The sequence below is a fragment of the Canis aureus genome, chromosome 11, assembly GCF_053574225.1.
Source record: "Canis aureus isolate CA01 chromosome 11, VMU_Caureus_v.1.0, whole genome shotgun sequence".
NCBI lineage: Eukaryota > Metazoa > Chordata > Mammalia > Carnivora > Canidae > Canis > Canis aureus.
The window spans coordinates 19,719,354-19,742,692 of NC_135621.1; the positions used below are offsets into that span (position 1 = coordinate 19,719,354).

The 23,339-nt window shown below is 60.5% G+C and overlaps 2 protein-coding genes and 1 long non-coding RNA gene across 15 annotated transcripts in view; 2 read left to right on the forward strand and 1 right to left on the reverse strand.

The window, feature by feature from the left end:
• On the forward strand, window positions 1–5,049 carry HDAC10 (histone deacetylase 10). Of its 7 annotated transcripts, none has more exons than XM_077913981.1 (20): window positions 1–201; window positions 273–407; window positions 626–722; window positions 962–1,059; window positions 1,140–1,244; window positions 1,401–1,469; window positions 1,573–1,699; window positions 1,881–1,946; window positions 2,058–2,117; window positions 2,199–2,288; window positions 2,423–2,529; window positions 2,600–2,667; window positions 2,747–3,011; window positions 3,089–3,173; window positions 3,518–3,603; window positions 3,748–3,804; window positions 3,971–4,049; window positions 4,220–4,402; window positions 4,489–4,648; window positions 4,773–5,049. In XM_077913981.1, the coding sequence occupies exons 1-20, from the start codon at window positions 143–145 to the stop codon at window positions 4,781–4,783; spliced, it is 2,007 nt and encodes a 668-aa protein (XP_077770107.1). In that variant the 5' UTR covers window positions 1–142; the 3' UTR covers window positions 4,784–5,049. The 7 variants fall into 7 exon arrangements, with proteins under 7 accessions (XP_077770107.1, XP_077770109.1, XP_077770108.1 ...); XM_077913983.1 differs by having other exon boundaries at window positions 4,580–4,648; XM_077913982.1 differs by having other exon boundaries at window positions 2,199–2,252.
• On the reverse strand, window positions 5,032–10,751 carry LOC144323486 (uncharacterized). Of its 2 annotated transcripts, none has more exons than XR_013388901.1 (3): window positions 10,544–10,751; window positions 7,094–7,237; window positions 5,032–5,273 (listed from the first exon to the last, which is right to left on the reverse strand). It is a non-coding gene; the product is annotated as an uncharacterized LOC144323486 (long non-coding RNA). The 2 variants fall into 2 exon arrangements; XR_013388902.1 differs by lacking the exon at window positions 10,544–10,751 and adding an exon at window positions 9,931–10,253.
• The window catches only part of TUBGCP6 (tubulin gamma complex component 6), a 20,346-nt gene continuing 7,391 nt past the window's right edge, over window positions 10,385–23,339 (forward strand). For 5 of the 6 annotated variants that reach the window (XR_013388898.1, XR_013388899.1, XM_077913961.1 and 2 more), the window contains exons 1-11: window positions 10,385–11,146; window positions 11,487–11,650; window positions 15,233–15,443; window positions 19,374–19,547; window positions 20,327–20,448; window positions 20,939–21,014; window positions 21,133–21,242; window positions 21,389–21,480; window positions 21,573–21,712; window positions 22,516–22,665; window positions 23,212–23,293. Coding sequence is in view for 4 of the 6 variants with exons in the window: in XM_077913961.1 (XP_077770087.1) it covers window positions 10,400–11,146; window positions 11,487–11,650; window positions 15,233–15,443; window positions 19,374–19,547; window positions 20,327–20,448; window positions 20,939–21,014; window positions 21,133–21,242; window positions 21,389–21,480; window positions 21,573–21,712; window positions 22,516–22,665; window positions 23,212–23,293 (2,068 nt within the window). In the remaining 2 variants the exon portion in view is untranslated. Of the gene's footprint in view, window positions 11,147–11,486; window positions 11,651–15,232; window positions 15,444–19,373; window positions 19,548–20,243; window positions 20,449–20,938; window positions 21,015–21,132; window positions 21,243–21,388; window positions 21,481–21,572; window positions 21,713–22,515; window positions 22,666–23,211; window positions 23,294–23,339 lie in introns of all 6 variants that reach the window. The other variant, XM_077913964.1, reaches the window with a different exon arrangement.

The window sequence follows — 23,339 nt, forward strand, 5'->3', positions numbered from 1 at the left end:
CGGGGCGGGGAAGCCGGAAGCCCGTCCCCAGGAGGGAGCCGCCGCGGCCTGGGTGCTGCGCGTTCCCGCCCAGGCTCCGCGCAGTCCCAGCTGCGGCCCGGGGTCGCCGACCCCCCAGGGACCCCCCCAGGGTGGTGGGACCATGAGGACCGCGCTCGTGTACCATGAGGACATGACAGCCGCGCGGCTGCTCTGGGAAGAGTAAGCGTGACCTGGCGGGGGAGGGATGGGGTGCGCAGGGGGGCCGGGCCCTGAGCTCCGTGTCCACGCAGCCCCGAGTGTGAGATCGAGCGACCCGAGCGCCTGACCGCAGCCCTGCGGCGCCTGCAGCAGGGGGGCCTGGAGCAGAGGTGCCTCCAGCTGGCCCCCCGAGAGGCCTCCGAGGAGGAGCTGGGCCTGGTCCACAGGTCAGACCCCGGGGAGCCGCACGCCCCAGGAGGCCGCCGGGGCCCTGCCTGCCTGCATCTTGGAAACAGTTTCTCCCCTACTTGCCCATTTCTCCACTGGGTGGGTGGGTGGGTGAGGGAACGGGGGGAGGGGGACAGTCCTACCAGGGTCCAGTCCCCCTTTTCCTCCCCTTCCTGCTCCTGCTGGTGACCCTGCTTCCCCTGCCTGCCCCCTGCAGCCCAGAGTACGTGTCCCTGTTGCGAGGAACCCAGGCCTTGGACACCCAGGAGCTGCGGGCGCTGTCGGGACAGTACGATGCAGTCTACTTCCACCCGGTGCGGCCCTGGGGACCCGCCTCCCACCCGAAAGTGCATTCACGCGCCTCTGCCCACTGTGTGCCGATATCCCCATGTTCATCAGCATGCAAATGCCCTGCATACTGTGCCCGCTGCTGCTGCGGGGACCTAGCACTGGCCCCCGTTCTGCTGAGCGCTGGTGCCCCGGAGCCGGGCACAGGCCTGGGCAGAGGGTGAGGTGTAGCGGGTGGCAGCTCATTTGCACCCTTCCCCCGCAGAGCACCTTCCACTGCGCCCGGCTGGCCGTGGGGGCCGCGCTGCAGCTGGTGGACGCGGTGCTGATGGGAGCCGTGCACAACGGGCTTGCCCTGGTCAGGTGAGGGCCGGCCCCTCCGCGGGTGACCCTGCACGGGCACAGGTGGACCCTGATGCGACCGCACCCATTTTCACTGGCAGACCTCCTGGGCACCACAGCCAGAGGGCCGCTGCCAACGGATTCTGTGTGTTCAACAACGTGGCCATCGCAGCCAGGCACGCGCAGCAGAAACACGGCCTGCAGAGGTGTGTACTGGGCTGGCCGGGGGCCAGGGGCCGGGGGAAAGTTGTGGCGGGAGTCGCTGAGACACCCCCTTCAGCCCTTTCCCACCCTGGGCTGGGCTCCCGGCCCCAAGGCTGGAGGCCCTGCCCCTCGGTGAGCTTGGCACTGCCTGTCCCCAGGATTCTCATTGTCGACTGGGATGTCCACCACGGTCAGGGCATCCAGTATATCTTTGAGGACGACCCCAGGTGAGCTGGGGATGGGAGCCTCCCGGCGACCCCTGCGGCGGGGCCAAGGGGCTGAGGTCCTCACCTTTGACCTCTGACTTCTGCCCTGGCTGGCCATCCACAGCGTTCTTTACTTCTCCTGGCACCGCTATGAGCATGGCCGGTTCTGGCCCTACCTCCGGGAGTCAGATGCGGACGCCGTTGGGCAGGGGAAGGGCCGTGGCTTCACCGTCAACCTGCCCTGGAACCAGGTGCCCACTGCCCTGCCCGGCCCCCCTCCAGAGCCCCCTGGCCAGGCCCCATCCCCTGCCCCGCAGCCCCAGGCCTCCCGGACCAAGTCCAGCACATCCTCTGGGGCCCCAGGGCCACGCCTGGGGGTGAAGACCTCACAGCCCTCCCAACGGGCCCCACACTGATGCCCTGTGGCCACAGGTCGGGATGGGAAATGCTGACTACCTGGCCGCCTTCCTGCACGTGCTGCTCCCCGTGGCCTTTGAGGTAACTGCGTGGGGCAGGTGTGGCCTTGGGGGGACTGTGGGAAGGGGACTCCGTGCTTGGGCTCCCCCTCCCCCTTCACCCCTGCTCCAGGCTCTCTCTGCCCCCCCGCAGTTTGATCCTGAGCTGGTCCTCGTCTCTGCGGGATTTGACTCCGCAATTGGTGACCCTGAGGTGAGGGCCTGGCCCAGCCGGGGAGGGTCCCGGGGGCCGGGGGCCGGGGAAGGCCCCCTTCACACTGGGCTCTGGTTCCAGGGGCAGATGCAGGCCACGCCAGAGTGCTTCGGCCACCTCACGCAGCTGCTGCAGGTGCTGGCTGGAGGCCGGGTCTGTGCCGTGCTGGAGGTGACCGTGGCGGCTGGGTGGGCTCCGCGGCCAGGGGCTGGGCCGCAGGCCGGGGCTGCCGTCCTGCCGGGGATGGGGGCGCCCCGCCCCAGCGCAGGCCCTGCCCCATTCCACCTAGTTCTCTCCTTCTCCAGGGTGGCTACCACCTGGAGTCCCTGTCCCAGTCTGTGTGCATGGTGGTGAGGGCGCTGCTGGGTGACCCTGTCCCGCCCCTGTCGGGGCCCATGGAGCCTCATCGCAGGTACGGGGTGGGAGGCTGGGGGGGCTGGGTGTTCCAGGCTGGGCCTTGCTGCTCCTGCTTCTCCCTCCAGTGCCCTGGAGTCCATCCAGAGCGTCCGGGCAGCCCAGGCCCCTCACTGGACCAGCCTCCGGCAGCAAGGTCAGTGTGGCCCATGCTGGGTGGCAGGGTTACTGCCCGGGCTCCCACACCCTGGCTTTGACTCTGGACTATGCCCTAGGGTCAGCCCCTACAGCGAGGCCTGGCACCTGCTCCGCAGATGGGAGGACCTCACTTGTGTTGCCCGGGGGACCCACGTTCAAGGCAGCGGAGGCCCAGGCCTCAGCTGTGCTGAGTTCCCTCCTGGGCCAGCTGCACCTCCACCCCACACCCCCTGTCCGCATGGCTGTTGCCCTGACCGTGCCAGATGCTGCCCTGGGCCTGCCCCCTGCTGTCCTCCATCAGGAGGGGTCAGCGCCCCAGGAGGAGACACGGGCCTGGGCCAGGTGGGCAGAGCGGGCCTGACGGGAGGGATAGGGCCATGTGTCATTCCCTGTCCACATGTCCCCATTTACCACCACAGGCTCCATGAGGCCCTGGCCCAGGACACAGCTTTCACTGCCCTTGGAAAGGTCCTGCACCTGTTGAAGGGGATCCTGGATGGGCAGGTGGGGCACCTGGGATGGCCGAGGGTGGCCCTGGGGCTGGGGACAGGGCCTGGGAGGGCTGGGTGGTGCAGAACCACCTGGTCGTGACTTGCCTTGCGTCTGGACCCTTTCTAGAACAGCTCTTAGGGACAGGCTCGGGACTTCAGGCCCACTCAGCCAGGCACTCTGACAGTGGGGCGAAGGGGATGATTTAAAGTGTGGTTTTAAGCGTCTTATTTCCAGAAGCAGAGCAGTTTGACTTCAGGTTGTACAGATGGCCGCTCTGTAGACAGAGACCAAGAGAAGGGGTGGACGTGACCCTACCTGATGGGCGTTGCCCTGCCCTGCGTTATTTACCCCCACAGGTGAGCAGTGGTGTCGCAACGACCCCTGCTGCAGCCGCCATGCTGGATGTGGCCCTTCGGTGTAGCTTGTCGCACAGAGCCCAGAGGTGAGCCTCACCTGGCCAGCCGGAGCCTGCAGAGCCTGGCCCATGGGCACCCCCTGCCCTGGCTGGCCACACCACTCCCACCTCCCGCCGCACCGGGTGGGCTTTGGTGAGCGCAGCCTGTCCCAGGCCACCTTTTCCCTCTAGGGTGCTGTGTGTGGCTGTGGGACAGCTGGACCGGCCCCCAGACCTTGCCAATGACGGGTATGACGCCTGGGTCACATGTGCACCCAGTCCTATGTGTGGTGGGCACCCCGGGGCCCATGCGTGAGGGGCAGGCGAGCTCCCGGGAGGGTCTCCAGCAGTGCTGCCCCCCACCCCCCTGGTGCTGTCTGGGCTCACACCCAGGCACCTGGGTCTTCTCTGGAAGGAGGACTCTGTGGCTGGATATCAGAGGCAAAGAAGCCGCTGCCCTGTCCCCGTTCCACGTCTCCATGCCGCTGCCAGGGGTGAGCTGTGGGGTCAGGGCAGGGCTGCTTGCTGGCATCCTTGTGGGGACCAGCCCCTGGTGTTCACCTGTTCTTCCTGACGGGACCGTCGGTGTGGCTGCCCACCAGAGATCAGGAGGTGGGGGACCCCGGGCTGAAGGGCTGGAGCTACGCTGCTGTCCTCCCTGCAGACAACGGGAGCATTCCTGAGCTGTGTCCTGGCCCTTGTGCTGCCCCTGGCCTATGGCTTCCGGCCTGACCTGGTGCTGATGGTGCTGGGACCAGCCCAGGGCCTGCAGGAACCCCACGCTGCGCTCCTGGCTGCACTCCTGCGGGGTCCAGCGGGGGGCCGAGTCCTGGTCCTGGTGGAGCAGGTGAGTTGGGCAGGGTGGACGTCCTGTGGGTGGGGAGGTGGGGAGAGACCAGGGACTCGCTGCTCCCACCTCTTTTCCTGGCCCAGGAACCCACATCCCAGCTTGCAGGCATCCTGGCCCGGGTGTTGCATGGAGACGCACCCCCCAGCCTGGGTCCCTTCTCCACCGCCCCCCCAGAGGACACGCAGGCCCTGCTGTACTTGAGAGGGCAGCTGGAAGCACAGTGGAAGATGCTGCAGGTGGCCGGTGAGGATGCCGAATGCTGGGAATCTAGGCGGTAGTCCTGCCTTAGAGCTCTGCGGGGAGGGGCTCACGGCCTGGGGGTGACCTGCTCATAGCGCTGACCAGCTGCCTGTACCCGTGTTCCCAGCTCCTTCTTGAGTGCTGTGACCCAGTACCTTGAAATCGGCCACAGTGCAAGTATTCGTACCCCAGGGACGCCAATACAAGCTCGTCCCCCAAGAGCCGGTTATTCGACATTCACCAGCACACCACTGCCTGAGACCCCTGTCCAGAGGGGCCAGACTGCGGAGCTGTCCACGGCCGTGACCTGGAGCCCACCTCCAGTGGCCACCTCTGCCCGGATGGCCCGTCCTCACTTGCTACACTGTTAACCTTGAAAATAAAAGTTATTTTACCAGCAAAAATGGGTTTATTTAGGAGTAGCAGAGGATTGCAGTTTGGGACAAGCAGACTATGGCAAGAGCACAGGCAAGTCCAGCAAGCAAAGGAGGAGGAACATTATTTTCTGGGAAAGAAGGAAGAAGTTGGGAAGAGTTGTTGTGAATGAACATCCATTGGAGAAAAGCCAGAGTCAGGGACGGTGAGGATTCCCCGGTTCTGCTCCTGGGTCTCTAACTGCCAGGGGTTCCTGTAATTGGAGCGGGTGGTTCAGCTCACCCCCCAGCCTCCCCTTCGGGCCTCCCAAGCCCACTTCATGCATTTCCCTTTATTAATTTTCACATTACCCCCCCCCTTTTTTTAAAGATTTTATTTATTTATTCATAGAGACAGAGAGAGAGAGGCAGAGACACAGGCAGAGGGAGAAGCAGGCATCATACAGAGAGCCTGATGTGGGACTCGATCCAGGGTCTCCAGGATCACACCCTGGGCTGCAGGCGGCGCTAAACCGCTGTGCCACCGGGGCTGCCCCATTTCCCCCCTTTTGATCAAGATCTTTCTTTGAAAGCATCGCTGATGGAGAGTCAGGTTTTCCGTATTTATAGTTTGGCCTGTGGACGCAGGAAGGACTTTCCTGGTTGTCCTGTCCTCCATCAGAGGGAGCGCGCGTGCCCGCTGGAGACCACTTGAGGCCACATCTGAGTCAGAAAGAAGGTCAGGAGGGAGAACTTCCAGGCACTTCTCACTGAAAGCCTACACATTCTCAAGGTTACAAGTATTGGAGATGTTTCTCTATTGGGCACATCATTCTTTACAAAAGTTTGACAGGTAACAAAGTATAAAACTTAAAATAGCTACACAAAACAGAAGTACCACAACAATCCCAAATTGTATGATGGAGACACACAGAGAGGCAGAGACACCTGCAGAGGGAGAATCAGGCTCCCTGCAGGGACCCTGATGGGGGACTCTATCCCAGGACCCCGGGGTCACACCCTGAGGTGAAGGCAGACGCTCCACTGTTGAGTCCCCCAGGTGTCCCTGTACGACGGTTCTAAACCAGATGGTAGGTCGGCGGTGTTGCCTCCTGGAGGTATTTTATTGGCACTTATTCCAATTTAGGGTAGAAAAGTTCCCCCTAGGGAGGCAAAGCCAGACTCCTATGTGCCTCCTGGAAGTTCCTGCGGGGAGACGGGATGTTGCAAGAACACACGAAAACAATTAGCCAAGGGCATTTGGGAAAAACCAAGCAGTAGCTGAACACAAACAGCAAAACCTGAGACGCACTGAGACAGTACTGTTCTCTTTAAACAAACAAACAAGCAAACAAACAAAAAAACACTTTGAAAACAAAGCTTAGGGGCAGCCCGGGTGGCGCAGCGGTTTAGTGCCACCTTCAGCCCAGAGTGTGAGCCTGGAGACCCAGGATTGGGTCCCATGTCGGGCTCCCTGCATGGAGCCTGCTTCTCCCTCTGCCTGTGTCTCTGCCTCTCTCTCTCTCTCTCTCTTTCTTTCTCTGTCTCTCGTGAATAAATAAAATCTTAAAAAAGTAAATAAAGGGGAATCCCTGGGTGGCTCAGTGGTTTGGCGCCTGCCTTTGGCCCAGGGTGTGATCCTGGAGTCCCGGGATCGAGTCCCACATCGGGCTCCCGGCGCGGAGCCTGCTTCTCCCTCTGTCTCTGCCTCCTCTCTCTCTCTGTCTATCATGAATGAATAAATAAATAAAATCTTTAAAAAAAAAAAAAGTAAATAAAAAAATCTTAAAAAAAAAAAAGAAAACAAAGCTTATCCGATAATACAGCCTAACAGGCAGTGAATTCAGAGGCTGAATTTGGGTCAGAATCTAGTGTCAGACACAAGTCAGATGAAAGCGGGATTTTTGTGAATCCTGAACCTTTTAACCCATCAGGAAAGTGGGACATGGGTTTGTCCTGGGATCATGATGAGGCGCCCCCTCTGCAAGGGCTTGGGAGGAGCGCACAGGGCACCCCGTGCTCACCAGCCACTGGGCAGGCCCAGCCGGGCTCCGGTGCTTTCTCCCCACGGGTCCCGCGGACCCAAGTCTCTCACCTGGATGTTGGCGGCATGGGGGCAGGTCAGCACATCCCGAAAGGGTTCTGGAGGGGTCTTTTTCCCGGAAAGGAAATCTCCAGGTTGCAAGATGTGATGCATAAGGTCATCATCTCCATCTCCCAGGAGCTCACGGGGAGATTGCTACTTTGAAAAGTTAAAAAAAAAAACACATTCATTTATTCATTTGAGGGGAGAGTGTGTGCAGCAGGGGCAGAGGGAGAGACTCCTCAAGCAGACTCCCCACTTAGCGCTGAGCACCCCCTGGGGCTCGACCTCACTGCTGAGGAAATCACACTGAGCGGAAATGAAGACTCGATGCTCAACCGCTGAACCACCTGGGTGCCCCGGATGGTTACTTTTATTTTTTCTTTAAATATCTTATTTATTTATGAGAGACCGAGGGAGAGAGAGGCAGAGACACCGGCAGAGGGAGACGCAGGCTCCATGCAGGGAGCCCGACGTGGGACTCGATCCCAGGTCTCTGGGATCATGCCCTGGGCTGAAGGCAGTGCTCAACCGTTGAGCCCTCCAGGCTCCCCGGATGGTTACTTGTGATAGAAGCAGTCAGACCTGAGCATCTTGAGTGGATCTGCTGCCACTAACTGTGGGTCAGAGGGGCAGGGCCCAAGCGCGGTGGCTGTCCTGGGTCTCAAAGGCTGGATCTCAAGGCCGATCCAGAAGGACCAGCAGCAGGCTCGTGGCCCAGGTACTTGGGAGGCTGACGGATTTTACCAGTCAAGACTCCCCAGTGCTGGTCGTGCGTGAGACTAACGCGGGGCACAGAGGACGGCATGTGCACCAGGAGCAAGACCTGCTGGAGCACCGCGGCAGGGACAGTCCTCTGAGCCCCGTGAAGCTCTAGACGGCTTCCCCACGGAAGCAGCCCTGGACTGTCTAGGACAGAGCTTCAGTCCCATGAGGAAACCCCAAACCATGGCTAAGAGACGCTGACATCCACGCATTATGGAAGCTGCACGAAATCCACTCATGTGGACGGGTTTCCCCGTTTATGCTCTGGGCATCTGGGACAAGAGGCGGCACTTCCCGTGGGCTTCTTTCCCCACCAAAACTGGTTCTGAACACCCAGTCCTTTTAACTGAAGGAGAGAGACCTGGGTCAATCCATTAAAAAACAGCGTTAGGGGTGCGTGGGAAGCTCAGTCAGTGAGTCGTTAAATTCTTCCAACAGGATCCCTGCCCTGGGTGGCGCAGTGGTTTGGCACCTGCCTTTGGCCCAGGGCGCGATCCTGGAGACCCGGGATCGAGTCCCACATCGGGCTCCCGGTGCATGGAGCCTGCTTCTCCCTCTGCCTGTGTCTCTGCCTCTCTCTCTCTCACTGTGTGCCTATCATAAATAAATTTTAAAAAAATTAAAAAAAAAAACAGGATCCCTGGGGGGCTCACAGTTTAGTGCCTGCCTTCGGCTCAGGGCCTGATCCTGGAGACCCGGGATCGAGTCTCATGTCAGGCTCCCTGCATGGAGCCTGCTTCTCCCTCTGCCTGTGTCTCTGCCTCTCTCATTAATAAATAAATAAAATCATAAAAAAAAATTCTTCAGCAAACCTATGGGGGGTTTTCACTCATTTTAGGAGACTCTAACTATGCCTTGCAATTAAATTCAGCCTTAGTCCAGGGAATGTAAGAAATGTGGTGTTTAGCTGGATCCTCAGAAGATGTTAACTTTAAAGGAGCAGGTTTTGATGAGTCTAGGAAAGGAAGGAGTCAGGAGACGGGGTTTAGGGGAAAAGAGAAAGTCATGAGAATCTGAATGCGAATGAAGTGGTAGAGGAGCTGGGGTGGTGCCGAGGGAAGCTGAGTACGGGCGGGGAGGTGGGGCCTTGTGTCCCCAAAGACAGGGGCATGGAAACAGTCCTCGGAAGACTTTCTGTCTCTGTTTGCCTCAGTTAGCCTAGACATTGTATTTTGTGGAGAGGTAATTTTATTTTAATGTATTTTTTTAACATTTATTTAGAGACCGCACGCGCATGCACGGGGTAGGGGTGCAGGGAGAGAATCCCACACTCCCCACTGAGCCGGGAGCCCCACGTGGGGCTTGATCCCATGACCCTGAGATCAGCCCTGAGCTGAAACCAAGTGAGCGGCTAAACCCACAGCCCCACCCAGGCGCCCTGCAGAAATGTAGTTTTGGATTCCTGATAACGTTTTGAAGTTTCAACATTTCAATCAAAGTAGGCATCCCAGTTAGGGTGCTTTTTTGGTTTTTAATCTATTTTTAAAGTATTCTTTTCAAAATAAATGAAGTACTCTTTTACTTATTACTCTTATTACTCTGCTGGCACCAGTCCTTCTACACCTGCCCGCCCTCACCTGCCCGTCTGCACCCGCCCATCCCGCAGCAGTCCCTCTCCACCTGCCCGCCTGCACCTGCCCGCCCGCACCCGTGCATCCGCACCTGCCTGTCCTGCACCTGCCCATCCTGCACCTGTCCGCCCACACCTGCCCATCCGGCACCTCTCTGCTGGCAGCAGTCCTCTCTACCGGCCCGTCCCGCACCTGCCCTTCCGCACTTGCCCATCGTGCACCTGCCCACCCGCACCTGCCCGTCCTGCACCTGCCTACCTGCACCTGCTCCTCCCGCACCCGCCCGTCCGTACCTGCCCGTCGTGCACCTGCCCATCTGCAACTGTCGGTCCCGCATCCGCCCGTCCCGCACCCGCCCCGCCTGCACCCGCCGGTCCGCACCTGCCCCGTCTGCACCTGCCCGTCCGCAGTCGCCCCTCCCGCACCCGCCTGTCCGCACCTGCCCGTCCCGCACCCGCCCGCCTGCACCCGCCCGTCCCGCATCCGCCCCGCCTGCACATGCCCGTCCCGCACCTGCCCGCTGGCAGCAGTCCCTCTGCACCCGCCCGCTCTGCAACCGGGGCGACCGGCAGTTCGGACGCGGGCGAGAAGCCGGGGTCCGGGCAGCGGTGCTTCCGGCCCGGGTGAGCTGCGGGCTCGGGCCTCCCGGAGGGGCCCCTGCGTCCCCGCGCTCCCGCGTGCCAGCTCGCCCCAGCCGTGCGCCCTCTGTGGGCTTCTCGCCCCCATCACCGAGAACTTTAGCGAAAGCCCGACTCCGCCTCCTCCCCCGGCTCCGCAGCGGGCCTCAAGTTTCCCGCCCCGCGCGGCGCTCCAAGCCGGAAGGGCCCGCGCCCCGCCCTCCCGGTGACGCACTTCCGGCGCGCCTGCTTCCCGCGGCCTGGCGGGGGCGCGACGCAGTGAGGCCGCGGCGGCGGGAACTGGAGCCTCCCGGGGGAGACGGCCGCGGGGCGGGGCGGGGCGCTGGGCCGCGGGGAGGCCGGGCATGGCCAGCGTGCCGCAGCTGCTGGACGACCTGTGCGAGGCCCTGCTGCCGGCCGCGGACGCTCAGGCGGGCCCGCGCCGCGGCGGCCGGCCCCGGGCCAAGCGCAGCCTCAAGCGGGCGGCCTACGACGCGCTCTTCTCGCACCTGTTCCGGGAGGAGACCCGCAGGGCGCGGCCCGGCCTGCCGAGGCTCCCGGTGAAGAACAGGGTCCTCATGCTGTCCTTCGACCTGAGGGTGGCCGGGCTGGGCGCCGAGGCCGACCGCCTGGAGCGGCTGCTGGCGGAGCTGGAGGCGGCGCCGAGCGGGCGGCTGGCGGAGGCGGGGCCGGTGCTGGAGCTCCTGGTGCGGCTGGCGGGCAGCGGGCCCCCCCGGGCACTGCGGCGGCCGCGGGACTACTTCCTGCACAGCCAGCACGTCGGCAGGAACGTGCCCTACGGCGGCTACGACTGCTCAGACCTGAGCGCGTTCGAGATGGCTGTGCGCTCGTTGATCTGCGGGGAGGAGTGCTTGTGCCAGGACGCGGTCCGCGGGGCGCTGCAGGTGATGGAGGCGGCCCCGGGCGCCGGCCTGCCCGCCGCGGGGTCGGGGCTCTTCTCCTACGGCGACCCCTGCGGGGACAGGTTTGAGAGAGACACCCGGGTCTCCCTCTTCGGGGCCCTCGTGCACAGCCGCACCTACGACATGGATGTCCGGCTGGACCTGCCGCCGGTGCCCGACAGCGCTGACGTCTCCGGGCTGCCCATCAAGGTAGCGTGTCTGCTCTCCTGCCGCCAGCTCCCCGGGCTCTTGCAGATGCCTCTCCTGACCTTCCCTGGGTCACGGAAAAGGTCCGGGTCCTGGGAGGTGGGGGTCCACTGCCACCTGCACACGCGGGCCCGCTGCTTGTCCCTCTCCAGTGCTGTGCTTTCACACTCACGTGGCTCTTTCCAGTCGCTGTCCCCCTAATGTCAAAAGGAGGTACCAGCCACAGGTTGAGTTCTGCTGGGTATTTCTCGTAGTGAGGCCCTGGAGGTGTGTCACAACCACGCTTGGGTGAGGTTTAGACCCAACGGCCTAGTGATGTCCCCGTCTTTCCCATGACGTCCAGGTTCCTCAGAGTGTGGACCAGTCCGACGATGAAGGGTTCCAGTCAGCCTCTAATTTGACTCCTGACTCCCAGTCTGAACCCGGCGTGACTCCGGACATCGACCTGTGGGATGCTGTGCTCACCTACGAGGCCAGCAAGCGGAGGTGCTGGGAACAGGTTGGATGGTATGTGAGCCTTTCCTGTTCAGCATGCCCCCCGCCTCCCAGGAGTGCGAGGCCTTGACTCTGCCCAGGTAGTGGTTGGGAGAGCAGGTGCACTGGGATTCGGAGCCCAGGCGTTTGGGTCAGGCTGGTGTGCGGCGGTGCCTGGGTCCTGGGGGTGAGAGAGATGCCGAGGGGAAGACTTGCGGGACGTACTCGTGTGCTGGGAACTCCTGCTGGGTTACGTCCTTACCGTGAGGGCTCCCAGTCCGAGGTGTTGAGGGCAGCCCCGTGGCGGTGTGTTCAGGGCCCTGGGCCCAGGGTGCTGGGGAGGGGACGTTCTTCGTGTCCGCTGCTCTTCATGTGTAGGGCCGAGCGTGGCACTCTCCGGTCACCGCCCTGCTGCCCTGACCGCGGCCGGCATCTCGTTCCCCGGGCTCATCCGGGTCAGGGAGGCCTCTGCACTCAGGACCTCTGAGAGCTGGTGAAGCGCTGGTGTCTCTTGAAACCTCCCAGAGTCGCGTGGATGGAGGACACAGGTTTCCCAGTACTCACTCCTGGGACTCTTGTCCTGTGTTAGCGGCTGGCAGTTCTGTGGAATAGTGGTTTGGGGAGCACTGCACGGCGTCAGGGTGCGCAGGGAGCCGAGGGCCTTCTGAGCCGGCCTCTGGGCCACGCGCCGTGGGCCTGGGCGTACACAGTGAGGTGCTGCTCATGCTGGGGTGGGGTCACTGTCCCCCAGGGGCCTCCTCCAGGGCCGGCCGGCTCCCTACTTCCTCAGCACCACCGGGCTTGCCTTGTCCTTCCTCCCCGGGAACTTCCCGTCGGGTGTCTGGTCAGGTGTTCCCCAGGCGAGTCCAGCCGTCCTGCTAGGAACTGGGCCAACGGCTTAGCGCGTTCTTTTCTCCATTTCTGTGCAGTGGGTGTTTCCTTCGTGAAGCCCCACTGTTCAGGTCGCTGTTGGGATATGATTACTCACGGGTGTCTGTCCTCGGTCCCTGTGCTGCTGAGTGCACTCGATGTCCTGGGCGTCCCCTGGAGGCCGCTGACCACGCAGCCCGGCAGCGCAGAGCAGCACAGCGCTCTTCCCTGTGGGGAGGACGGCAGCCGTGCTTCTGGGACGTGAGCCGGTGTGCAGCGCCACCCAGCATGGTGGCTTCAGGGGGAGCCTGGGCGGGCTCGGCCCCAGCTGCCCTCCCCTGAGCCTCCTCTGCCTGTTGTGGGAACCTGATCCCACCGACCCCTGCCACCCTTTTTGCTCAAGCTCATTTCGCAAATGTCTTGAATTTGTTTCAGTTTCAAGCCCAGCCACCTGCTGGTTTCCTGCCGTGAGCTCTGGCTGGTGGGAATGAAGGAGGCTGCTGCCTCCAGAAGCAGAGCTGGCTGTCTGCTCCGTCCTCTGGCGGCCCGGGGGACCCCCGTGGGCCTGAAGGCCGCCCTCCTGCTCCTGGGCCGCTGCTCCGTGCCTGCCACCCGCTCTCAGGGAAGCGGTTTCATATGCTGAAGGCTGCCTTCGCTCCCTCGTGGGCTTTTCTCCCTTAGCTCTGACTCCCCAGAGGGCCTGCGCGGAGGGTGGTGCTGGCATGCACCCCAAGGAGTCGGGGCAGGAGCAGCGGGGGGTGAGAGGTGGGGTGGTACCTGCCTGGACCTGTCCTGAGGGACTCCCAGGAGGACCCAAACGGCGGGGTCTCTCCGTGAGGGTGTGAGGGCAGACGTCCGTGTCTGGGCACACCCCTCTGCCAGCCTGGACACCTCAGGACTGGCCGCCCTGCTCCTCTTCCACACGGCCAGTGCTGCCTTCTGGGGGCAGACGCCAGGGCTCGTCATTGCTCTGCCTGCCGCACCTGATGGCTGCCCCTGGTCGGGGAGGAGGGCCGGTCCAGATCCTCCATGAATCCTCCCTGTGCCCCCAGCTCCACTCACAGTAACCCCATTTCTCTTGCTGCTCCCAGGGCCTCTCGAGGCCTCCCTGGCCCTAGATTCCTAGTCGGTGCTTCCTCGGTGCTTCTGGCTGCAGCCCCTGCCACGTGAGGGCTGGGCTTGTCCTCCGCTCTCCGCCTGCGCTCAGATACTGCTGAATGAGGGGAAGAGCGACTTGTGGTGCATTGTCAGAGAGGGTTATTGATTTTTAAGATTTTATTTATTTGGGAGAAAGCGAGAGTGGGGGCTAGGGAGGGGCAGAGGGAGGAGCAGGCTCCCCGCTGAGCAGGGAGCCCGACACAGGGACTCAGTCCCGGGACTCTGAGATCATGACCTGAGTTAAGGCGGACAGACTGAGCCCCGCAGGCGCCCCTAAAGTAGTTTTGATTTTTTTTTTATAAAGATTTTATTTATTTATTCATGAGAGACACACACACAGAGAGAGAGAGAGAGAGAGAGAGAGAGAGGGGCAGAGACACAGGCAGAGGAAGAAGCAAGCTCCATGCAGGGAGCCCGATGTAGGACCTGATCCCGGGTCTCCAGGATCATGCCCTGGGCTAAAAGCGGCGCTAAACCACTGAGCCACCAGAACTGCCCAGTAGTTTTGATTTTAACAGGTTCTGAGATGTATTGTTCTTGTACCTTGTGTGTCGCGCCTGCTGGGATGAAGGCGTGCCGGCGGTCAGACCTGCATCTCCGTGTCAGGACCCTGTTACTGCCTCCTCGGGAGATGACTTTTGTCTCTGAAGAATAAATGGTACTTTTTTGGATATCCTAGACCTAAAAACAAGTTTTTTGGCAGGGAGGAGAAAGGAGCTGGTTAGCTATTAAAAACGAGAAGAAAAGTTTGTAAAGGGCCTGTATTCGCTGAGCCCCCTTTACTGAGAAATTACTCTTTCAGTGGGTTTTAGAAAAGAGCTCTTTCATGTTTTCCAGTAGGGGTTGATGGTTTTCAAGGGAATATTTAAAAAGTGACACTGTTTTTTTTGGCTGCTTTTGAATGATGTGCTGTGCTGTGTAGACCTGGTTCTTGAATTCCTGGCCTAGGGCCCTGTGGACACAGAGCCCCTGGAGGCCGCCATGTGCCCAGAGGTAGCCCTGCAAGACCCAGCGTCCCTTCTGTCCCACACGTCTTGAGCCTTGCTGGCCTGAGTAAAGGAAACCTCAGTAAAATATTCGGTTGGCCCGGGGTGGGGGTGGGGTGGATGGGGTGGGTGGGAGGCGCTGTGCTGGGCCCACCTGCCTGGTCCGCTGCGGCCCCTGCCCCGGGGTTCCCCCTGCCGGCTGCAGGGCACTGTTGTCTCAAGCCCTCGGGCCCGGGAGGGGCGAAGGGGGCCTCATGCTCATTTTGAGTCACGGTTTCACGTCTGCTGTATTCAACTTTGCATAAAGTCCTCGGGCTCGTCCGTGTTGTAGTGTGTGTCACAGAGTCCGTCCCTGCCGGGGTCCTCCTCCGTTTTACGGACTGGCCATGTTGGTTGATCCGGGCCCCTGCCGGCGACCCCTGCGGTGCTTCCGCGTGGCTGCCTTGATAATGCTGCTGAGGGCTCCGTACTGACTTAACCTAAAGATTCAGCATAATGCCCTCCGAGGGTCCGCGCCCTGGTCTTCTCAGGCCCTCTCCCTCTGCCTTCTGCCGGCGCAGCTCAACCCTGTGCTCAGTGTCCCCCCCTGTCTCCCACGCAGCCCCCCCGGCCACAGAGAGGAGCCCTACCTCACGGAGGCCGGCAGGGACACCTTCGACAGGTTCTGCAGGCTCTGCCGAGGGGAGCTGCAGGCGCTCGGCGGGGGCCTGCTGCAGGTCCCGCAGCCCGTGCTGGTGAAGGAGTGCGAGCTAGTGAAAGACGTGCTGAACGTCCTGATTGGGGTCGTGTCCACCACGTTTTCCCTCTGCCAGGTAAGCAATGGCTTGGCATGCGAGGCACCACCAGCCAGACAGCCCGCCGTCTGCCTGGCACTTTACAGGGTAGATGGGAGCCCCGTGCAGCAAGCAGGCAGCCCCCGAGGCAAGCTGCTGGGTGGCAGGGTGGGGGTAAACGCCTGCGGGTCAGCTGGCCCAGAGGTCATGGCCACAGTCTCCTTGTTTCAGTTCTGAAAAGTATTAGTTTATGAACGTCCTTTCAAAATAGAAGAGCGGGGCACCCGGGTGGCTCAGTGGTTGAGCGTCTGCCTTCGGCCCAGGTTGTGACCCCGGGGTCCTGAGATCGAGTCCCGCATCGGGCTCCCTGCATGGAGCCTGCTTCTCCCTCTGCCTCTTTCTGTGTCTCTTTGGAATAAATAATTAAAACCTTCTAAAAAAAGTGAAGAAAAGCGAGATTGTTATTGGTGAAACAGTAGAAACGTGCCTGCCATCTCCATGTCCGTCCTCAGGAGGTGTTGAGAGGCCCTCGGACGCTTCCCTGTGCTTGGACTGAGTGCTCGCTCAGCCCCTGGAGTGCCTGCCTTGCAGGAAGGGACCACGTAGTCCGGACACTGTCACTGGCTTCACCTAGTGCCACTCGCTCGGTGCGTGGGCTTCTCCTCTTGCCGGTGGTGGGAGAGCATGGGCAGTAGGGGCCATTGATCGGCCTTGTGCCCCTTGCTGGGCATTTCTTCTTCTTCTCTTTTTTTTTTTTTTAAAGATTTTATTTATTCATGAGACACAGAGAGAGAGAGGCAGAGATACAGGCAGAGGGAGAAGCAGGCTCCCTGTGGGGAGCCCGATGTGGGATTTAATCCCCAGACCCCGGGATCACGCCCCAAGCTGGAGGCAGAGGCTCAACTGCTGAGCCATCCAGGCGTCCCATGGGCACTTCTAAAATAAACAAATACATTCACGGACACGAAGCCTCTTGTATGTGTGATTCTGCAGCCCCCTTCTTTCCTGTAAGCGCCCAGGATCTCTGTATCTTACGCGTTCTCTTCTAGTGGCTGTTCTCGAACTGGAGTATGTGTGAGAAGCATGTCCTGGGGTTGCCCGGATACGTGCTCTCCGACTGACTCCTCGGGTGGTTGATGTGGGTACTAGTGTGAGGGCCATCCTCTGGGAGACCTAGAATGCTGTCTTTATGGCCTCATATGAATGGCCTTACCATGGAACCCTTTTTCTTAGTTTTAGTAAAGTATACATAAGTTAAAATTTACCATCTCAAGCACTTTTTTTTTCCAGATTTATTTATTTTGAGCGGGAGAGCAGAGCGTGCATGAGTGCGTGCGAGCAGGAAGAGGGGCGGAGGGAGTCTTAACCACACTCCTCACTGAGCATGGACCCCCTTGTGGGGCTCGATCTCACGACCCTGAGATCATGGCCTGAGCTGAAACTGAGAGTTGAATGCCTAACCGATGGCACCACCGAGGTGCCCCATACATTTTTTTTTTAAACCACTTTGAGGTGTACAATGCAGTGGCTTTAACTACATTTACAGTGTTGTGTGGTCCTCATCACTGTTTCCAGAACTCCCCACCCCACAAAGCTGTGTCCCCGTCACACACCCTCCGCCCCCGGCCCCTGCTCCACCGGCTCCCCTGTGCCTCCTAGAGGTGGAACCATATGGGATTCGTCCTTCTGTGTCTGGCGTAGGTCACTGAGCACAGCATCCTCGGGGCTTACCAGGTGGGGGCGGGTGTCCGCGGCTCCTTCCTTAGGGCCGAGGATGGGCCATGTATGTGTTCCTGTGTTTTATCCCAGTTTTCATCTGTACGTGGATACAAGGGTCACTTTCACCGTTTGGCCAGCGTGGATGTAACAAAATAACATTCCTAGTGACCTGCGGGTGGAAAGTGCTGTGTCATAGTTCTGGTTTGTGTTTCCATAGTGACTAATGGTTTTGAACATATTTTATGTGCTTATTGGCCGTTTTGTATCTTTTTTTTAAAAAGATTTTATTCATTTATTTATTTATTTATTCATTCATTCATTCATTCATGAAAGACACACAGAGAGGGAGGCAGAGACACAGGCAGAGGGAGAAGCAGGCTCCATGCAGGGAGCCAGATGTGGGACTCGATCCCGGGACTGTGGGATCATGCCCTGAGCCAAAGGCAGGTGCTCAACTGCTGAGCCACCCAGGTGTCCTGTTTGTGTATCTTCTTTGCAGAGTTGTCTATTTGAGTTCTTTGCCCATTTTTTTTTTTTAATTTTTATTTATTTATGATAGTCACAGAGAGAGAGAGAGAGAGAGAGGCAGAGACATAGGCAGAGGGAGAAGCAGGCTCCATGCACCGGGAGCCTGATGTGGGACTCGATTCCGGGTCTCCAGGATCGCGCCCTGGGCCAAAGGCAGGCGCTAAACCGCTGCGCCACCCAGGGTTCCCTCTTTGCTCATTTTGAGTTGAGTTGTTTAGTTGTAACAGTTCTTTATATATTTTGGATATTAATCCCTTGTCAGATTCATGATTTGCAATATTTTCTCCTGTTCTGTAGGTTGTCCTTTCACTCTCCTTATGGTTTTCTTTGAAGCACAAAAGTTTAATTTTCACAAAGTCCAGTTTGTTTGTATTTGGCTGCCTATGCCTTTGGTATCATATGTGAGAAACTGCCAAATGCCGGGCCAAGAAGATTTGCCTCTGTGTGTTCACCTAGGAGTCTCTTGGTTTTAGCTAAGTTTGTTGTTTGATCTATTTTAATTTTTTTTATATTAGATCTTTTTTTTAAATTTTTATTCATTTATGATAGTCACAGAGAGAGAGAGAGAGAGAAAGAGAGAGGCAGAGACACAGGCAGAGGGAGAAGCAGGCTCCATGCACCGGGAGCCCGATGTGGGATTCGATCCCGGGTCTCCAGGATCGCGCCCTGGGCCAAAGGCAGGCGCCAAACCGCTGCGCCACCCAGGGATCCCTAATTTTTTTTTTTAAAGTAATCTCTAGGGCAGCCTGGGTGGCTCAGCTCTTTAGCGCCACCTTCAGTCCAAGGTGTGGTCTTGGAGTCCTGGGATCGTGTCCCACGTCAGGCTCCCTGCAGGGAGCCTGCTCCTCCCTTTGCCTGTGTCTCTGCTTCTCACTGTGTGTCTCATGAACAAATAAATAAAATCTTTAAAAAATAACCTCTACACCCAACGGGGGTTTGAACTGATGACACCAAGATCAAGAGTCACACGCTCTACTGACTAGGCCAGCCAGGTGCCCCATACTTAAGTTTTGTATACGGTGTGAGGGGAGGGTCCAGCAGTTGCACGTGAATGTCTGGGTTTTCCAGCACTGTTTGTTGAAGAGACTGTTCTTACCCAGCGAATAGTTTTGGTTCCCTTATTGAAAATTAAGTAACCATATACGTGAGGGTTTATCTCTGGGTTTCCTCTCTTGTTCCTCTGGTCCAGGTGTCCGTCTTTATGCCAGTAGCGCGCTGTTTTGATTACTGTAGCTTCCAGATAAGTGGAACTGGGCAATAAGTTTTGAACTGGGCAAGTGTGAATCTTCTAACGTTTTTATTTTCCAAGATTATTTTGGTTGTTTTGTTCTAAGATGTTATTTATTTATTCATGAGAGACACAGAGAGAGGCAGAGACACAGGCAGAAGGAGAAGCAGGCTCCCTGCAGGGGGCCCGATGTGGAACTCGATCCTGGGGTCACGCCCTGGGCCGAAGGCAGGCACTCAACCACTGAGCCACCCGGGTGTCCCATGAAAAATGTTTCCTTGTTGTTTGTGTTTGTGTGTGTTTTTGTTACAAAGAGTGGGACCGTCGGGTTATGCTTTGTGCCCACCTGCTCTTGGCTGTGGCGCTTACTGTTAGTGTGTCTTACTTTGGGGTGCCCAGTCTTGGGGACACTCCACGCTGGAAGGGGGGGAAAGGGACACCAAGCATGTTGGGCTCTGGGTGCTTGAGCTCAGTAGCCCCCCTGCCCTGTCCAGCCAGCCCAGACCTTCGTGGTGAAGCGGGGTGTCCATGTATCCGGGGCATCCCCCGAGAGCATCAGCAGCCTCCTGTCAGAGGTGGCCGAGTGTGGGACACACTACGCGCGCCTGAGCCAGTTCTCTCTGCAGCCTGTGCTGGACTCCTCATGCGGCAAGGGCCTCGTCTTCCAGGTATGGCCTCCCCCTCACGGCTGTCACCCCCTAGGATTCGAGAACTTTATAGCCAGGCCACACCCGGGTAGGGTCCTCCTGCTGGGAGGGGCAGGTGTCCACGGCGTTTGGGAGAGCGGAGAGGCATGCGTTGGGGAGGCAGGGTGCCGGGGCCCTCCGGGTGCTAGGCTGCTCGGGCACCTTGGCTCTGTAGTGCCCTCTGGTCCTGCGGCAGCAGTGGTGGGTGATGACCAGGTTCAGCTTGGAGATGGTGCAGGCTGGGCCTGTGGAGGCTGACCAAAACAGGACAGACCGCCACGTGGGTTGTGGGTCGTGACTGGTGGGTGGGCTGACTTGTTCCGGAGCAGTCTGTGCACAGCTGCTGTGAGGACAGGAGCTGAGCTAGGGCCTGCTGTGCTGGTGCAGCCCAGGACGCATGCGCCCTGAGAGCCCAGGGTTTGGGCAACCAGAGGCCCTGTCAGAGTTGGTGCCTGAGCACGCGGCCTAGCTGCCCTTTCCAGAAGGGCCCCTGGGTCCTGCAGTTTCCAGTTTCCTGCTGTCTCTGGTCTTGGCTGCAGGGATGGGTTTGCAGTAGGCCCTGAGGTCCCATGAAGGGCCTGCGTTCTGGGCATGACCCCCAGATGCCCCCTCCCAGCTGGAGCTGGAAGCTGGACCCCAGGGTTAGGTCGTGGGAGCCGAGCCTTTCCCCTTCCCCAGCTGCAGCGTGTCCTCCGGTTCCGAGCTCAGCGGCTCCGCGCCTACGCCCGGCCGCCCTGCTCCGGCCTCCTCCTCCCCCACAGGCCTTCACCAGTGGCCTGAGGAAGTACCTGCAGTACTATCGTGCGTGTGTCCTCTCCACTCCACCCACCCTGAGCCTCCTTACCATCGGCTTCCTCTTTAAGAAGCTGGGCCGGCAGCTCAGGTGAGCCTCAGCGTGGCAGTGGGTGCGGGGCCGTGGGGGGCCTCTGCCCCTGCCAGGCCCAGCGGGAGCCGTGTGTGTGGGTGGCCGACCTGGCGGCCCGTCTAGGTCCCTGCCAGTGCCTGTGGCAGGTGCCATCTGGAGAGGGGGACGCTGGGAAGGAGGGTTCTGTGGGAGAGGAAACCTTGCAGGCAGAAGAGGGGAGCTGGGGTGTGGGGATGGGGGCAGTGTCTTGCCAGCTGAGCGGGGGGCTGGGGGGGCTCTGGGAGGTGGTCTGGGGCCAGAGGAGGTGTCACTGCATGAGGCGGCGGGGGGCAAGGAGGCAAGTCGTGGACTTGGGGTGGTTCTGAGTCTTTGCCGAGCCTGGGAAGGAGGTGGAGATGCCCAGGGGCCCAGAGTCCAGGGGTGCTGAAGCTGGGGGGATGGCGGGCGGATGGGCCTGGGGGTCCGTGTGTCGCCTGCCCGGTCTCCCTCAGCCCCTCCCTGTGTGCAGGTACTTGGCCGAGCTCTGTGGTGTTGGCGCTGTGCTCCCAGGTGCCGGCGGTGAACCCAGGGCTGCGTTCCCCACCGTGAGTTCTGGTTCTTCGGGTGCGGGCAGTGGGAGGGGGTCCCCTGGGGGGCTGAGCGTCCAACTGGGCAGCTCTGGCCTCCGGCCCCACCCTGAACCACGCCCCGTGCCATCTCCAGGGCGTGAAGCTGCTCTCCTACCTCTACCAAGAAGCCCTGGATAATTGCAGCAACGAGCACTACCCCGTGCTTCTGTCCCTGCTGAAGACCAGCTGCGAGCCCTACACCAGGTGGGCCGCCCGTCCCCGACCCCGCACATGCGGGAGCCGCCCAGGTCGGAGCCCTGCTCAGGGCAGAGTTGTACACTGGGAGGGGGCGCACTGCTGGTTGCACCCCTGCGGCTGCATGCCCCTCACTGCCGGGCGCCCACCCGCAGGTTCATCCACGACTGGGTGTACAGTGGGGTCTTCAGAGACGCTTACGGCGAATTCATGATCCAGGTGAACCACGAGTACCTGGGCTTCAGAGGTAGGTGGCTGCTGGCTGGGCCTCTGCCGTCAGGCTCGGGGCCAGGGCCGGTGCGTGACCACAGCCAGCTGCGTGTCCTGTCCCACATGCAGACAAGTTCTACTGGACCCACGGCTACGTGCTCATTTCCAAGGAGGTAGAGGACTGCGTCCCCGTGTTCTTGAAGCACATCGCCCACGACGTGTACATCTGCGGGAAGACCATCAATTTGCTGAAGCTCTGCTGTCCCCGGGTGAGGAGGGCCCGCCCCTGCTGTCTTCCTGGACGCTCTGGTCCCGACACCTGGCCATCAGGCTCTAGTTGGTGCTCACCTGCTCCTCATTTTCCCCGAGTGTCACAAGCGATCTGTTGAGTCTCTGGGAACTTGTTCAAAGTCAGGAGGAAAAGCAAAGGTGTTTCAGAGGCCAACGGGCAGCTGTGGGAGACTGCCCAGGGAGACCGCGCCGGGCGCATCCACAGGAGGACAGACCCAGGCCGGTGTAGAGAGTCGGGGGGCACAGGGTGGCCAGGCTCCAAGGGGGAGGCCTGGCAGCAGCCTACAGATCATCCACAGGGCAGGGCCTGTGATGCGGTGCTACTGGGTCTGGGTGGGGGGCCAGGGGCCCAGGCTGTGGCTGGAGGTGCCCCTCCTGTGCTGGGCCAAGGACACACTGGAGCTGTTGGGACGTGGGGAGCGACTGGGTGGGCTGCAGGCATGGGGAGGGCCGGGGCTGGGCGGTGGCTGGCGTGGGGTCTGTTCCGTCCAGGCTGACCTCAGCGTACGGGTGCCCGCGTCTGTAGCCCACGCTCCTGCCGTGAGGGAGGCTGAGGGTGGCCGTGGGTCCTCACAGCTTCTGGAGGGTCGTTGGTGGGAGGTAGGCGTGGCCAGCGCCGCAGGCAGAGACCCCCTCACAGCTGCCTGGGACATCCGCAGAGCCGCACCCCTCAGTGGAGTGAATGTTCCTGGGAAAGTGAGCGTCCCCACAGCTCAGCGGGAACAGAGCCGGGCAAGGGTCTGCGTGTCGCTGGCTCACTTCAGCTTCTCCCCGTTGGCAGCATTACCTCTACTGGTCCGACGTCCCTGTGCCTCGGATCTCGGTCATCTTCTCCCCCGAGGAGCTGAAGGAGGTTGAGAGGGACTGCGCCATCTACGTGGGGCGGATGGAGAGGGTGGCACGCCACAGCTCCATCAGCAAGGAGGAGAAGGTGCCAGGCTCTGTGGGCCTGGGGGCTTTCCTTGAACCCCCGCCCCTAAGGGTCTTGGGCTGATGGGAGCAGCGGGCAAGATGGGGAGGCTGGGCCTGAGGCTCTTGGTGGGTAGGGGGGTAGGGTACTGGGGGACACCCGGGGCAGGGGCTCTGTCCTCGCCTTTGTGGGCCCCTCTCCTGCTGGGAGAGGGGCTAATGTGCCAGGTCCTGAGCTTTAAGTAGTTTGGTACCCAGGGCTGTGTTGACGGAAGGCTGCTTGTGGCCTGGTGGCTGGTGGCAGCAGGGACAGGTGGGCGGGGGCTGGCTCCTTCCCTGAGCTCCCAGGCCCCCCCGGGGGGCACACGCGGGTCTGGGGGCTCGGCCACCAGTTGTTCTGAGGCTGTGTGACTACCTAGGCTTGCTGCTGTGCAGGACGGGAGCCTCGCCCTCGGGGCCGGTGCTGCCCCTGGAGGGGCCCGCGCGGGGTCCCAGCAGCCCCGCGCTCAGGCCATCCTCAAGGGGGGACGGACACTTAGGACATCTGTTTACAGATGGTCCTTTTCAGGAGTTACGAATGGAAATTGCAAAACAAGAACTGATCGTGCATGCCCGGGAAGCGGCATCCAGGGTCTTGCGAGCGCTCAGTGGTCCGTGTGGCTTGGGGCCTCCCTCTGTGGGTGGGGGTGGGGGCCC

Coding starts and splice junctions, on each gene's coding strand:
- HDAC10 (XM_077913981.1), top strand. CDS start 143: ATGAGGACCGCGCTCGTGTACCATGAGGACATGACAGCCGCGCGGCTG. Junction 1,470..1,572: donor ATCTTTGAGGACGACCCCAG/GTGAGCTGGGGA, acceptor GGCCATCCACAG/CGTTCTTTACTTCTCCTGGC. Junction 2,530..2,599: donor CCCATGGAGCCTCATCGCAG/GTACGGGGTGGG, acceptor TTCTCCCTCCAG/TGCCCTGGAGTCCATCCAGA.